This window comes from Lotus japonicus, chromosome 6 (genome assembly GCF_012489685.1).
Source record: "Lotus japonicus ecotype B-129 chromosome 6, LjGifu_v1.2".
NCBI lineage: Eukaryota > Viridiplantae > Streptophyta > Magnoliopsida > Fabales > Fabaceae > Lotus > Lotus japonicus.
Window position 1 is genome coordinate 66506233 of NC_080046.1, and position 13965 is coordinate 66520197.

Sequence of the window (13965 nt, forward strand, 5' to 3'; positions counted from 1 at the left end):
TTAATAAAATAGTCAGTCATTGTTGGCTGAAATTATGGACTCATTGTTCCTGTTTATATGAATATCTTAATAATATATAAAGCTGATCCACCAAAGTGGGTCATATTGCTTTATAATTTCCAAATGTTAGCATTCTATTGGTTGGTTTCATTGAATTTCCACATGGCTACTTTTGATTGGTTCACATTGGTCGAAATTAATTTCCACATGGCTACTTTTGATTGGTTCACTTCAATAAATAAATTAATCCATACATATAAATGTTAATAAATCATGCAATTGACCTTCAAACAAATTCACCCTGCAATTATTACATTCAATAAATTTGTTTACATTCAAATTTTGAATAATTTCCTTACACGGTCATCCTTTATCATTACTTACGTTTTGAATAATTGCACCACCTTGAATAATTGCCTTTATTATTACATTCAAATTTTGACCAATTTCTTTCACGGCCAGCCTTTCTTACTTACGTTTTGAATTTATTTTCAATACCTGCAAATCTTCGCCCATGATATATGTAGAAATATTTAATATTATGAATAATTTCTAATTATATGAACATAGCCGGTGATATATGACTAAAAGTCAAAAACAAGAATATAAAACATTGTTAAATTAGGAATAATTGTTACAAGTGTTTTGTTTTTGAAATCTTAATCTTAATAATATATAAAGTTCATCCACCAAAGTGGGTCATATAGCAACATTAATGTCACATGTTTTTTTTTATTGGTTGTTACAATGATTTTCCAAATGTCTTTTTTTTTTTTGAACGTTACTTGCTCATTCTTACATTACTTAATTCATTGTTACACTTTTATGGTTTCATTTAAGTTTTTTTTTTATATTTCTGAATCTTGATGGTAGACTAAATTATCCTTTGAGTTCTAGGTTATTCACACATGTTCTGCATGTGCTTCAGTTTCCTCTTTGCAAGAAAAGCTTCAGGGACAAAGATAGTGCACTGGCGGAAAATATTGTGATTATTGTTCATGATGGAATAGAAAGGAGGTACTCAAATTTTCTAGAATTACCAAAATTAGAAACAACATACAAAATTTACAGTGTATTCTAATAAGTGAAAATAAGGCTCTTATGCCACTACTACATGCTTCTGCCCTTATGTTTAGAAATTTCTCTCGAAGAATCACACCATTATGCCTTGGTTGAGACAAATGGACACCTAGACAGTGGAAATATAATCAGTGTTTGTTTTTTTATTGAAATATATTATTGTTCTTTTCATTATTTGTCACTCTTCTAAATCATGTAATGAAACCAATGGACATCTAAACGGTAGAAATATAATAAGTGTTGGTTTTTTTTACTGAATATATATTATTGTTCTTTCATTATTCTTCACGGGGAATGAAGTTGAACACACTTAATTATTTAGTATAACTAATTTTTTAGCAAGTCAATCTTTTGAAAACAAAATGGGATTAAAAGTTGTACAAAACTCGGTGCTATGTTAATGGTAAAGGTTGTTATCATTAACAATTATTTTGATTTGTTTTAAAAAAATTTGTTTGAAATTTTTTTGTAAATTTAAGGGCAAGACCCAAAGGGTGAGCGGGTACCGGATGTTTATACAAAAAAAAAATGTGGGCAAGACCCTTTGTAATTGAAAATTTTTTGAACGTAGAATTGAGACTTATATCATCATTTTAAACTCTGGAATAAACAAAAAAAAAATTAAATATCAACTCATTGAATATAGTCAACTACTCTCACTTATCTCAGGGAATTTATTAACTACTACCTAATATAACATATGATCAATTTTGAGAGCATTTTAATATAGATTCATATTTTTTTCATAAGTTTAAAAGTAAATATGTATATAAAAATACAAAATTTTGATACTAAGAATTTATGATATGCGGATTAGAATAAATTAACATATATCGTCAATATTTTTTATATTTAAGTTACATTGTAAAAAATTCTTATGGGGAGGAACATTTTGCATGAAAATAATTTCAAGTTGAAACTAATAGAAAATGTTTTAGTATAATTTTATTACTTTTATATAACTACTTTAATTTAATTGTCAAAATAGAGACTTAACAGAGAAGAACATTTATATCAAAATATTTCCAAGTTGAAAATAATAAACGATAAATTTTGTTAGAATTTTAGAATTTTTTTCATAAGTTTAAAGGTAAATATATATAAAAATATGAAATTTTGTCAAGAATTGGAATAAATGAACATATATAGCTTTTTTTTTTGAGTTGCATATTAAAAAACTCATACGGGGAGGAACATTTTGCATTAAAATTCTTTTAAGTTGAAACTAATAGAAAATGTTTTGTTTTAATTTTAGTACTTTTCCCATAGTTTTTAAATTATTTAAGAGTAGATATACATAAGCATTATAATTTGATTGCGAATATAAGGCTGTCACGGGGAATTACAGAAAAATAAACATATTTAGTCTATATTTATTAATTATATAGTAAAAAGCTCCTACGTGAGAAATATTTTACATGAAAATGATTTCAAGTTGAAACTAATAGAAAATGTTTTATAAAAATTTTAGTACTTTTCTCATACTTTTTAAATGATTTAAGAGTAAATATACATAAGCATTTTAATTTGATTGTGAATATAGAGCTCTCACAGGAATTAAATTGTGCCAGCTAATAATACAAGCGTTTCAATTGGAAAATAATAACAACTACCTTTTCCATACTTTTGAAATCTTAATAATATATAAAGCACATCCACCAAAGTGGGTCATATAGTCACTTAAATGACACATGTTTTTATTCTATTGGTTGTCACTCATGAATTTCCAAATGTCTTATTATGATTGGTCCAAATTGATGAATTCTCATTGGTCTAAAATGATGACTCAATAAATCAATAAAGTCAACATTTAATTCATTCAATTAATACATTTTGATATTTAAAATGTGAATCATTATTAAATAGGAATTCGACAATCTTTAATGGCACATGTGGAACAAAACAAAATCACATCTTTAACTTTATACCAAGTTTTTTTAAATGAAAAAATCATAAATTTTTTAGTAGTGGATTTTTAGAAACAAAGTGAAATCAGAGATATATTCGTTTAAAAAAATATTTTAATAATTGGAAAAATTGATAAAATATAAAAATCCCTTTTCCAAAATTTAAAATTGAGGTTTTTAGAAAGAAAAAAAAAACGTAATCATTATGCAAATATTGCAAGATATATGTGATTTTCTTCTATTTTTTTGTTGTAATTAATCGTTACAAATTAAAAAAAGTCAAAAGAAAACATCATTAAGCAATACTTTTATGGATAATATTTATTTTTATCACGTAAATGGTACCATAAGATATATGTTTTTAATCTTAATTTTAATCTTAATAATATATAAAGCTCATCCACCAAAGTGGGCCATAATGCTTTCTAATTTCCACATGTCATGTTTTTATTAATTTAGACTGCGAACGAGATGTTGTTGTAAAGGACACTACATGCACATTCACAAGGTTGCACGAGAATCATGTTTCTTACATCCCCCTGCAGTATCCTTTGTTATTTTCATATGGAGAAGATGGTTATCAAGAAGACATCCCATACAGGGAACCTGTCGTGGAGGATCAATATAACAAAAGGGACTCAGTTACTCTTAAAAACTTTGTTGCTTTTTGTATTCAGGATAGACGCATTGAATACGGCAATGTAATTCGTATTGGACGACTATTTCAACAATTTATAGTTGATGCATATACCATGATAGAATCTCAACGATTAAATTGGGTGAGATTTAATCAAAATAAGATCAGAGCTGAGGTTTATTCTGGATTACATGACGCAGTAGCTAGGGGCGACACCGAAGCTACAACAACTGGAAAGCGCATCATATTGCCAGCTTCATACATGGGAAGCACACGATACATGTTCAATAATTGTCAAGACGCTATGGCAATTTGCAAGAGATTTGGATATCCAGATTTGTTCATAACTATAACATGCAACACCAATTGGCCAGAAATCAAGTCGTTTGTTGAGTCGAGGCGATCCCGCCCAGATGAGCGTCCAGATATTTTAGTTCGCATTTTTAAGATGAAGGTGAACCAGCTGATTAAAGATTTCAAAAATGGTCATTTATTTGAAAAAGTGGATGCAAGTGCGTAATACATTCTCCATGCATTACTATGCCTCACTTATGTTGTGAAATTTATTGCTCAGTTATCATGTTTCACGTCTCTAATCAATTAAAACTTTTGAATTATTCTACTTTTTTGTTTTCTTTTTAGAAGAAGAATATGTTTGTAATTTAGAATAAGCTAAAGATGATGTCAAGCTGTTACAGAAACTTTTTTAATCATTAATATGTTTGTTTTTAGGCATGTATACAATTGAATTTCAGAAAAGAGGACTTCCTCACGCGCACATACTGATTTGGTTGCAAGGAGAAAATAAGTTGAAGACTGGGGACGACATTGACAAAGTCATCTCTGCCGAGCTTCCTGATCCAGTGTTATATCCCGAATTGCACGTTGTAGTTTCTAACTTCATGATACATGGACTGTGTGGTAGTGCAAACAAAAAATCACCATGCATGGAGAAGGGTAGGTGCACTGAATTCTTTCCAAAAAAAATTTAAAACACCACAATGATTGACGAAGAAGGCTATCCGCAGTATAAAAGAAGGCAAATAGGGATTGTAATCAAGAAAAAAGACATTGAAATTGATAACAGGTATGTAAATTTTTACAAATGTAATATGCTTTCCGAGTAAACTAAATTGATACCAATTTGAAAAAACCTAACTTCGTGAAAAAAAGAAGGATACCTCAGATATGTTATTTATTACAATTGTAATCTATATTCGCCATAACCTACATTGCAGGTATGTTGTGCCTTACAATCCCACGCTCCTTATGAGGTATCAAGCTCACATAAATGTCGAGTATTGTAACAAGTCCAATGCTATAAAATATTTGTTCAAATATATCAACAAAGGCGCAGACCGAGCAATGCTTGAAATTTCACATAAGGACAACGATGATCAAGCGAAAGAGCCAATGGATGAGGTAAAGCAATATTATGATTGTCGTTATCTTTCTCCGTGTGAGGCAACTTGGAGAACATTTGACTTTACCATACACAAACGATGGCCATCTGTGAAAAAACTAAATTTTCATCTTCCAAATGAATATTTGGTATACTATAATGATGACGAAGACGTTGGAGATGTTCTAGAAAAGAGTGGTAAAAAACCCACAATGTTTATGGCTTGGTTTGCAGCTAATGAAAAATACCGAGAAGGGCAGGATCTAACATATGCTGAATTTCCCAGTAGATTTGTTTATCATAACAAAGATGGAATCTGGAAACCAAGAAAGAGGGGTTTTAAAATTGGCAGACTACAGTATATCCCTCCAGGCATCGGCGAGTTATATATCATGAGAATCCTACTAACTATGCAAAAGGGTTGTACATCATATAGAAGTATCAGAACAGTGAAGGGAATAACATATGATACTTTTAAGGAAGCATGCGATCAATTGGGATTGCTAACAGATGACAAAGAATATATTGATGCAATTAAAGAAGTCTCTGATTTAGCTTCCGGAGAACAAATGAGAAAACTCTTTGTAAGAATGTTGATGATGAATTCAATCTCAAAACCTATTGATGTTTGGGAAGCATGCTGACTACTCTTATCAGAAGGCATTCTACACCATAGAAGAAAAGAATTGCAAAATCCAGGTACGGAATTTTACAAGTGATATTATTAAGATTTGAAATGTTGTTATAATAATTTAATGGCTTAATCCAGTTTTTGGTCCCTATCCTTTGTCATAAATATGGCTTTAGTCTCTCGCCGGAGCAAAGGTGGGGATTGGTCCCCAGTTTTTTGCAAAATAGTTGGCTTTGGTCCTTCCGGCCGGTTGGGTCAACGTCGGAGCTCGGCAGCTGATGTGGCCATTGCCATGTCATTTAATGAGCTTAGGTGGAATTTTTATTTATTTACTTTATTGAAATTATTAAAAAATTAATTAACCCCAATAATTAATGTCCCTAATTAACCTCATATATTATTTAAATAAAATCATTAAAAAGGGGAATTCAACAAAATCCATTTGCAATACTCAAAACTTTAATGCTATATCTGCGATACCCTAATTAACCCACACCTCCAATCTCCTTCTCCAATATTCATCAAACGCCACCAACCTCCTATTTCCCCTTCCTTCACGAAATCCTTTTGCAATACCCAGAACTCCAATGCCACCATTAAGGAGATGCTTCAGCTTCCAGATCTGGGTCGAAAGAACATCAGGCTTGCAGAGAACGATGACGTGGTGGTAGCGGGCGAGATTGACGACCTGAAGCGCGGATCTGAACCTCGCACGATGAAGGCGTCAGTTTAGTGGTGACATATCTCAACCTCGCGCGATGGTCACTGCAAGCCGTTTGAAGCGCTGGATCTTTGGTTGGTGCCTATGGTGTTGTGATGATAGCAGAATGGATATATCTGAGGCGGAGGATCTGGAGCTTTCATGGAGATCTCAGGCTGCATATGTGAAAAATCTAAAAAATTGGTGTTCCGTTTTTTTTTTTGTTAAAATAGAACTCTGCATCTCTGATTTGATATATTTTCCACTTTGTCCTCTGTTAATCTCGAAATAGAATTGAATCGTAGTTTCATATTTGTTTTTTGCTAGAACAAGGAATAAATCATGTAAAGTAAAGGGATGGTGTGATTTTTATTTCCTATGAAGACACTCAATCTCTGGATTTGAAAGAGTAGCTTATTTATTTATTTGTTTATTTCATGAAGTTTGATTTCAAGACCCAGAAACCAGATTGTAATAGGCTGAAAAGGGAAAGGAAAAAAGAACCTTGGATTTTGATGTTGCGGTTTTTGAGGAAGGGTTAGCAAAATTTGAGGATTCATCTGGGTTGAAGAAAGAAGATGAAGAAGAAGATGTTGAGCCTGGGTTGAAGAAAGAAAGATAAATGGGTTTACTGATCTGGGTTGAAGAAAGAAGATGAAGAAGAAGATGCTTATAAGAAGATAAATGAGTTTTTTAAATAATATATGAGGTTAATTAGGGACATTAATTATTGGGGTTAATTAAATTTTTAATAATTTCAATGAAATAAATAAATAAAAATTCCACCTAAGCTCATTAAATGACATGACAAGGGCCACATCACCTGCCGGAGCTCCGGCGTTGACCCAACCTGCCGGAAGGACCAAAGCCAACTATTTTGCAAAAAACTGGGGACCAATCCCCACCTTTGCTCCGACGAGGAACTAAAGTCATATTTATGACAAAGGATAGGGACCAAAAACTGGATTAAGCCTAATTTAATTATTGCTTGGATTTAATTTAATTGAAATTCAATACTTTAAAAAATCACATTGCGCAATATAATTAATGAATTGTCTGTGAACAACATAAGTTATATTCGATACAGTTAAAAATAATTTGTTTATCACTATTCTCGACTTTAGGCCTACGAATCGCAGATGCTGATTTGAAAAATTTATGTATCATTGAAATTGAGAAGTTGCTCCAAAGAAATGGTAGGCCATTAAATGATTACCCATGTTTGCCAACTCCAGAATATGATGAAGTCTTGCAATTTGACAATAGATTTATTGTTGATGAACTAAACTATGACAAAGATGCATTAAAGGTACAATATGAAGAGTTGCTTAGTATGCTTACACCTGAGCAAAAGTCTGTATATGAGAGGGTTGTCACATCTGTGTTGTCAAACTCAGGAGGCTTCTACTTTTTATATGGATATGGTGGAACTGGAAAGACTTTTGTGTGGAACACTTTATCAGCGTCACTTAGATCCAAATGACTAATTGTTTTTACCGTTGCTTCCAGTGGCATAGTATCATTACTCTTGCCTGGAGGCAGAACAACTCATTCTAAATTCTGCATTCCATTAGATGCTACAGAGACCTCGACATGTAATATAAAGCAGGGAAGTCTACGAGGAAAGCTTCTACTTGAAACAAGTCTTATCATATGGAATGAAGCTCCAATGTTGAAAAAGTATTGTTTCGAAGCTTTAGACGTTACACTCCGAGATTTAATGAGGTCGAAAAATGAAGATAACGCCTATAAGCCTTTCGGAGGAAAATTAGTAATACTTGGAGGTGATTTTAGACAAATACTACCTGTAATAACTAGAGGAAGCAGACAGGAAATCGTCGAATCTACTGTAAACTCTTCCTCATTGTGGAAACACTGCAAAGTTATGAAATTGAGTAAGAACATGTGCCTAACCGCAGCTGAGACGGCTGATGAAGCAAAAGAAATCAAAGACTTTGCAGATTGGATTCTTAAAATTGGAAATGGCGACCATCCAGATTTCGGAGCAGGAGAGTACGATGTCCAAATCCCGCCAGATCTGCTTATCCCAATTAGTCCTGACCCATTAATGGAATTGATTAAATATACATATCCTGACCTTGCGCACAAAATGAAAGACCCTCAATTTTTTCAAGATAGGGCAATATTGGCACCTATACTAGAGGCTGTTGAAATGATAAACACTTACATGTTTGGGATGATAGCTGCACCAGAGCATGAATATCTGAGCTCCGATTCTGCCTTGCGATCTGATGAGGATTCTGAAATCCAAGGTGAGTGGTTCACCACCGAATTTTTGAACGACACTAAAAGTTCAAGAATGCCTAACCACAAACTTTTGTTGAAAGTTGGTACTCCAATAATGCTTTTGAGAAATATAGACCAAGCAGCAGGTTTATGCAATGGAACTAGGTTAATTATGGACGAACTTGGCGAACGTTTTATTGGTGCAACTGTTATCACGGGAACAAATGTCAATGACAAAGTGCACATTTTAAGAATGGACTTGGTTCCTTCTGATTCCAAATTTCCAATTAAATTCAGAAGAAGACAGTTTCCAATTCAATATGCGTTGCTATGACCATAAACAAGAGCCAAGGACAAACACTATCTCAGGTTGGACTCTTCCTTCCAAGGCCCGTCTTCACTCATGGTCAGTTATATGTAGCTCTTTCTTGAGTACGCTCAAGAAAAGGTCTTAAACTTTGTATACTCGATGAGACGGCCAAACAACAGACCAATACTGTAAATGTAGTGTTTAAGGAAGTTTTTGGAAATGTTTGATGTACACAACACAATTACAATTACAATTATTTATTTCATTTTTCTCCTCATCTATCTTTATAGGGTTGCCTTATACAAAAATAACTTATTTATTTATTAAAATATTACACCATAAAATTTCCGTGCAACGCACGGGTTACGGAACTAGTATGGAATTAATGGGAGCATCAAATGGATTCAATTTCTTTTAACTGATGCTGATTTTGGATCCTTCCCTTTATTATAGGATTGCTTTTTAAATTTTGTAACAACCATCCAATTTCCATTATTCTCATTCAGATCGTGTCCTTGATTCAGTCCAAGTCTCCAAGATATCAAATAAGTCCAAATAAATTATAATTAAGATTGATTGAAAATACTTTAATTTGGCTAGTGAATAGAAAATAATATACACTTCAAAATAATTTGGTTACATAATTTTTTTACTGTGATTGCATCACGTGCAGAGAGACTGAGCGTGTGACCGCACACAACACATCATCACGTGTCACAGCTGCCACTGCTTTATATATATCCTTAGAATCCTCACTTTCTCTCATCACTTGTTAGGGTAAGGGTTTCTTTTCTTTTCTGGTGAAACTAAGAAACCCTTTACTCACTGTGCGCCGCCACCTCTATTTCTGTTTGCAGATCTATCAGTCTCTCAGATCTGATGTAGCTAGACACACCAACAAACGCTGCTCTCTCTCACTTGCTTTTTGTAAGAACATGTCTTCTTCATCACTATCATCCTATTTAATATTTACTCATTTTTTATTAATTCATTCCATTACTTGTAAATAGGTTCACGTCCAAGCTCTGTCTATTCCACCTTGATCGATTGGCCACCAAACATGTCCACGCAGTTTCAGAACAATCCTTCAAGGTATCAGGGATCTGATACCGTGAAGAAGTTCATGACATCTCTGCATCGAATGTGATTTCCTTAATTAATAGTGTTACAAGATCTCTGTCTTAACGGTGACATGGATTTATTGTAACACATAATAAAAGAACTACTATGATGTTGATTTAGTCTAGCTTTTGCTTGATGATATCTTGATAGGTCTGCTTCAGATTATATATAAGAAGATATTTTCAGGAGAGACAAAATCATTTTCTAGTGAGACGAAATCTAAATCAACAGTATCTACTTCATTTGCCTCTTCATTGGAATTCAATCGGTTAAGGCATTACTCATATTATGTCTATACTCAAGATACAGTTTTTCCTTCTTATGCTCAAAGTGTTCCGGTATATCAACATCAAAGTAGGGGAGTTTTCTAATTTCTGATGGCACATAGATAAGAAGAAAAAGGTTGTTAGCTGCAGATCCGGACAGATGTCTATCAAATAACATAACATGTGACATCTCTTAGCAATTACTGAAATAAGACTCATGTAACTAATTGCTAATGTACGACTCTGTATATAATTTAGATACTTTAGATCTTTTATTGATATTGGGTACGGTCATAATGTGAAATATGAGATATGATATGTTTGTAAGATTTTTTCCAATTCAAGGAAATATCAAGTGAGTTATATAGTCCAACCAACGACTTTGTTAAATTTGTATGAAATTTCTTAGTTTAAATTTTAATCAAACATTAGCTTTCTACTCGTGAAAATATGTGAAAAGCCCTAAAGTTTTATCCAGAATTATGTAATCAAATAGGCTATGAATCACTTCACACTTCAAAATCATGTGGTATTGATATTTATCCTCTACCTTGCGTTGTGACCGTGAGCAACATTACAAGCAACACAAATTAGCCTTGTGCCACCGTCCTCCCTTGTTATGCCACTCCCACCTCTTCCCTATTAAACCACTACTACTTTATTCTTTCAGTAGCATTTTCATCTTGTAATAAAATTAATAATCAAGTATGCAACTTTGAAAACTGAACATGTTAAATTATGTGGACTCGGGCAGAGGGTGTATGTAATGTTGACACAATAGTTTGGATGTTTGTGCTATTTACGACTGGATAAATCATAAATGTGCTTAAGCTATATTTTAACATATTGAAATTATCTTGAAGGTATCATGCTGGAATCTGAGTCATTTTTTTTGCTAATTTTGAAGTTTGAGGACAATTTTCGCAGGAAGACAATAATTGGGAGACCAAAAGTGCAATTAAGCTTTTTTTTAAGAAGTAGTATCAAATAATTCACTGAGAATATAGATTCTCTTAGATGCTTCCTTATTTTGGTGCCTGATTTGGTTCCCTCTGAAGTGCCATGTTTGTGAATTAGTAATTTGAGATCGAGTGTGTATTATTGAATTTTGGTGAAACACTAGAAATAAGAGTGGCCTTGGTACAATTAAACCTTTGATGCCATGAGTTTGAAAACAAAATGTATTGATGCCTTTTGTCCTACATTCTTTCCTGCAAAATTATGTAAATAGAACGTTTGGTCTTGATATGTGTGCGGTTTTTTTTAGAAAATAAAACAATTTACCCAAAAAAAAGTATAGTTTGAAAACAATTGACCAACATTCGGTTCTTTGCGACGGTAAATTATTCTGTCACAAAATCCTTTGTTTAATTGAGTCACAATTCACAAACAAGCACTTACAAGGATAACGGAAATTGCGACGGAATAAATCCCTCTCAAGTAATCCGTCGCTAAATTCGCCTAGCTTACCAGGATTTTGCGACGGATATAGTTTCCTCGCAAACGCACTGACAATATTTTTGTGACAGATACATTTTAAGCCGACGATGGTGTAAGACTGTAAGTGATACTGTTTCCGTCACAAACACACTGACAAGGAGTTATCCGTCGCAAATAATCAATATCTAATAAATTGTTTGCAAATAGAGAAAGGGTGAGTGTTGCTACTTGCTGTACGAGCTGTGAGGGGTGTATTGTTGTACTGTCATCGATGTCTTCATCTTCGATTCCAATTCCAATCGCCATGCATTCTTCTTCAACTGTGTCTGCCTCTGTGACGGTGACGCAGATGCGTATTACACAGACGGCAAATTTCAAACCTCTGAGCCACCGTTTGGGCAGAGGCTTGCCGCTCATCCAGCTCCATCGCCGCCTCAACTATGGCGCCTCTTTCCGCTGCTCAGCTGCTTCTTCCGGTGGTGGTGACGGCGATGCTATCGTTCTCCATGTTGGGGTCAGTGTGTGTGTATGACTGAAACTTCCTCCAAAATCCATTGTTTATTAAAACTCTCTGGGTATGTGTTAGCAGGGGATGATGTGTGAGGGTTGTGCAGATAATGTCAAAAAACTTCTTCAAAGTCGAGTAAGTGCTCTAAAATTTCATTCCAAAGTTAAAATCAATTTGCTTCTGTCATTAGTTTATGAGTGTTAGAATTGATTTTGAAGAAAAATAGCTTGATGTATGTTAACTGCATTTCTGAAGCTAAAATCAATTCTATGGAAAAGCTTATGTGGAAAAGTAAACAAGTGTTAAAGTACATAACAAATGGTATATTTTTTGTGTGTGAGTAAACCATATAATTTTCTTACTGAAAGTGCAATCTAAATGTATGCTCTTTTATGGACAGCCACAAGTGTCATCTGCTAGTGTAAATCTAGCATCTGAGATAGCAATAGTTTACCCTGCATCCGAAGAAAAAACGGCACCAGATTGGCAAAAGCAATTAGGAGAGGCACTTGCGGAGCATTTAACTAACTGTGGTTTCAGTTCTAGCCTTCAAGGTATTTCAAAATTGTCAGCATGTTATTATTTCATTTAGTTTTCTTACAGTTTTAATATGATCATTGTTGCAAATGCTACTATATTTGTTTTTATAAAATTTTATGCAATATAGAAGAAAAGGAAAAGTATTACTGGAGTTTGTAGAGGTCTCAAATCATGCCATAACTATATATTTTAAAGTAAGGGGATGGTGTGCTGGTTCAAGAATGAGAAAACCTTCTAGATCAAAATAGCAGATATACAGGAACTACATTGAGCTCAACTCAAGATGAGTATTGAGTGAGGGCTTGAACTTACGACTTATCAGATGCGAGTCTCTGCCCTTTCTCCAACAAAACAAATAAAGAATGTTGGGAAGGAATGGAGGGGCTGCATGCATCTTGTGGATACTTAATAATAATTTATTCCTTTCATGTGTAATGGTGCATGCTTTCACTTCTTCTTAATATGCCACTGAGCGAACCTCCTAGATTGATATCTACAGAATTGATGTTATCCTCTATGGTCTATATATGAACGTTGGGAAGGAATTGGGGCTTTATCTTTATTCAATTGTTAACTAATGGCTCGGTTGTTGCTCATTGTTATACCTTCAAATGGTTAAATACATATATAACACTAAAATGTGATAATGGAGATTCACTCTGCTTCTAAATGTGCATATTCACTTAACAGTTTACAGTCATAACCTCTAAATGAGATTAGATGCTTATTGTATAATTGATTTGATTTACAAGAAGCTTGGTGGGTTAATTGGCAGGTCACCATATCAATGCAAAAGTGGTCGTCTAAGTAAATGTATACATGTCCTCTTCAGTGTTATTCTTAGATGTTTGGGATAGGTTTAAGAACAATTATTGATATTATAATTTCTCACTTTTCTTCAACAGGTTAGTCTCTGCGGCCACTTTGATTATTGGAGAGCCATGTTTGTGCTCGATTGGCCCCGAATGCTATAGAATTTACTGATGTTCAATTTAAAATCAGCAATCCTGTAGTTGTAACAAATCTTGTGGATTCATACTTCACATGTGAAGTTGGCTGGGCTGTTGCCTGTTTGTATAATACACTGAACTTATTCTAGGTAGTATTTCCATGACGACCGGTTGCTTCAAGATGTTAATAAAATGAAATGGTAAAAACATTGTAGAACATCAAAC

At 33.5% G+C, this 13965-nt stretch overlaps 2 protein-coding genes and 1 long non-coding RNA gene across 4 annotated transcripts; all 3 read left to right on the forward strand.

Annotated features, from left to right (window-relative positions):
• The first annotated feature begins 3739 nt into the window (after positions 1–3739).
• Positions 3740–5670, forward strand: LOC130725812 (uncharacterized). The gene is made up of 3 exons (XM_057577000.1): positions 3740–4136; positions 4357–4489; positions 4863–5670. Exons 1-3 carry the CDS (start codon positions 3740–3742, stop codon positions 5668–5670), a joined length of 1338 nt encoding a protein of 445 aa, XP_057432983.1.
• Positions 5671–9678: 4008 nt separating this feature from the next.
• On the forward strand, positions 9679–10675 carry LOC130723360 (uncharacterized). Its single transcript, XR_009014263.1, has 2 exons — positions 9679–9841; positions 9925–10675. It is a non-coding gene; the product is annotated as an uncharacterized LOC130723360 (long non-coding RNA).
• A 1274-nt stretch (positions 10676–11949) lies between these two features.
• On the forward strand, positions 11950–13957 carry LOC130722318 (copper-transporting ATPase PAA1, chloroplastic-like). Of its 2 annotated transcripts, XM_057573007.1 has the most exons (5): positions 11950–12256; positions 12332–12385; positions 12651–12804; positions 13566–13603; positions 13696–13957. In XM_057573007.1, exons 1-4 carry the CDS (start codon positions 12014–12016, stop codon positions 13595–13597), a joined length of 483 nt encoding a protein of 160 aa, XP_057428990.1. In that variant the 5' UTR covers positions 11950–12013; the 3' UTR covers positions 13598–13603; positions 13696–13957. The 2 variants fall into 2 exon arrangements, with proteins under 2 accessions (XP_057428990.1, XP_057428991.1); XM_057573008.1 differs by lacking the exon at positions 13566–13603 and having other exon boundaries at positions 11951–12256.
• Positions 13958–13965: the final 8 nt, after the last annotated feature.

Bases quoted from the DNA above. Each gene is read 5' to 3' on its own strand.
- LOC130725812 (XM_057577000.1), top strand. From the start codon at position 3,740: ATGATAGAATCTCAACGATTAAATTGGGTGAGATTTAATCAAAATAAG. The intron at 4,137-4,356 runs GTGCGTAATACA...GTTTGTTTTTAG, and splicing joins ATTTGAAAAAGTGGATGCAA to GCATGTATACAATTGAATTT. The intron at 4,490-4,862 runs GTTATATCCCGA...CCTACATTGCAG, and splicing joins GCCGAGCTTCCTGATCCAGT to GTATGTTGTGCCTTACAATC.
- LOC130722318 (XM_057573007.1), top strand. From the start codon at position 12,014: ATGTCTTCATCTTCGATTCCAATTCCAATCGCCATGCATTCTTCTTCA. The intron at 12,386-12,650 runs GTAAGTGCTCTA...TTTTATGGACAG, and splicing joins AAAAACTTCTTCAAAGTCGA to CCACAAGTGTCATCTGCTAG. The intron at 12,805-13,565 runs GTATTTCAAAAT...GTTAATTGGCAG, and splicing joins TTTCAGTTCTAGCCTTCAAG to GTCACCATATCAATGCAAAA.